Source organism: Coturnix japonica, chromosome 17, assembly GCF_054131305.1.
Source record: "Coturnix japonica strain WE chromosome 17, WE-NBRP24, whole genome shotgun sequence".
Lineage (NCBI taxonomy): Eukaryota > Metazoa > Chordata > Aves > Galliformes > Phasianidae > Coturnix > Coturnix japonica.
Genome location: NC_140679.1, coordinates 3,959,557 through 3,961,437, shown reverse-complemented (window position 1 = coordinate 3,961,437; position 1,881 = coordinate 3,959,557). Strand labels below are relative to the sequence as shown.

Here is a 1,881-nt window from a genome sequence, read left to right as displayed (position 1 = left end):
CAAAGTAGGAGTCAAACCATGATAGTGCGAGAGCAGCACGTGCTTTTCTCTGTGGGGAGCTGAGAAGGCCACAGGCAGAGAGCAGCTGGGGTCTAGTCCGGAGTCTCACCCCGCTTCCTTTTAACGCCAAGTCCTCTGGGGATGATCCCCCCCCTCCCTCCCTGACTATGGGAACCCAAAATGCCGAAAATGGTGGTAACACGGAATGAGAACATGAACTCTTTAACTTCCACTGGTCTGTATGATGTTCTGATGTGGAATACAGACAACAGAAATCATAAACCCACAACACAGAGGCACTGACAGATGTGAGCCTGAAAGCACAGATGCCAGCCAGGAGCCCAGGGATGGTCCATAAGCTGCTGCAGGCTGTAGTCACTGCACAATCTGATGAACAGCTGTGTGCTTCCTGCTGGACTGTAAGTTTCTGAGAACATCTGACCCCAACAGCTCCAGAAATGTCTCAGAAGATGCAGGACAGACAGAGTCACTGCATGTTCTTTATTTTGTTAAGGTTCACGGAGAGGCTAGTTCATAATGTACAGTGTGGCTATGCTACAAAGGTGCAAGCTGAAAAGGAATTGATTTCAATCCTAAGGTTTTAGTGAAAAACATTACAGTATTTTAAAAAAAATGAATACGATTTAATAAATTACACTTATAAAATTGCACAAAACATACAAAAAGGAGAGTTTATTCAGTAAAAAGCTCAATACAAGTCATGAATTCAAAGAGACGTGCAGTTCACTGCTTGTGAAACACATTTAATAATCACTTTCCTCACTGCATCCTTGACCTCCTTGTTCCTCATGCTGTAGATGAGGGGGTTCACTGCTGGAGGCACCACTGAGTACAGAACTGCCACCATCAGGTCCATAGATGGAGAGGAGATGGAGGGGGGCTTCAGGTAGGCATAAAGGACAGTGCTGAGAAACAGGGAGACCACGGCCAGGTGAGGAAGGCATGTGGAGAAGGCTTTGTGCCGTCCCTGCTCAGAGGGCATCCTCAGCACAGCAAGGAAGATCTGCACATAGGACACAACAATGAACACAAAGCACCCAAAGACTAAACTGACACTAAAAATGAGAAACACAACTTCCCTGAGGTAGGAGCCAGAGCAGGAGAGTTTGAGGATCTTGGGGATTTCACAGAAAAACTGGTTGACAACATTGCCTTGGCAGAGAGGCAGTGAAAACGTACTGGCAGTGTGCAGCAGGGAATTGAGAACCCCAGCGCCCCAGGCAGCTGCTGCCATGGTGGCACAAGTTCTGCTGTCCAGGAGGGTCCTGTAGTGCAGGGGCTTGCAGATGGCAACGTAGCGGTCATAGGACATGATGGTGAGAAGGGAATACTCTGCTGAGATGAAGAAAAGAAAGAAAAAGAGCTGTGCAGCACATCCTGTGTAGGAGATGGCCCTTGTGTCCCAGAGGGTGTTGGCCATGGCTTTGGGGAGAGTGGTGGAGATGCAGCCCAGGTCAAGGAGGGCCAGGTTGAGGAGGAAGAAGTACATGGGGGTGTGCAGGCGGCGGTCGCAGGCTACGGCTGTGCTGATGAGGCCGTTGCCCAGGAGGGCAGCCAGGTAGATGCCCAGCAAGAGCCAGAAGTGCAGGAGCTGCAGCTGCCGCGTGTCTGCCAACGGCAGCAGGAGGAACTCGCTAATGGAGCTGCTGTTGGGCATCTGCTCTTGTGCTTGGAGTCCTGCTCAGAGTGCAGAAGATAATGACAAGTCCAGACCATTCTCAGACACACTCTTCCTGATGTATTATGAAATGATGTATTATTAAATCATGAAATGAAATTCTACTATGACAATGTTCATTTAGCACTATTATTTGAATTTAATTTCATGAAGTTCAGCATTCCTTAAGCAAATAAAGCATA

At 48.3% G+C, this 1,881-nt stretch overlaps 1 protein-coding gene across 1 annotated transcript; it reads right to left on the bottom strand.

The window, feature by feature from the left end:
* Positions 1 to 727: 727 nt before the first annotated feature.
* On the bottom strand, positions 728 to 1,678 carry LOC146758080 (olfactory receptor 14J1-like). Its single transcript, XM_085518665.1, has one exon. The coding sequence runs from the start codon at positions 1,676 to 1,678 to the stop codon at positions 728 to 730; it is 951 nt and encodes a 316-aa protein (XP_085374791.1).
* Between the last annotated feature and the right edge of the window lie 203 nt (positions 1,679 to 1,881).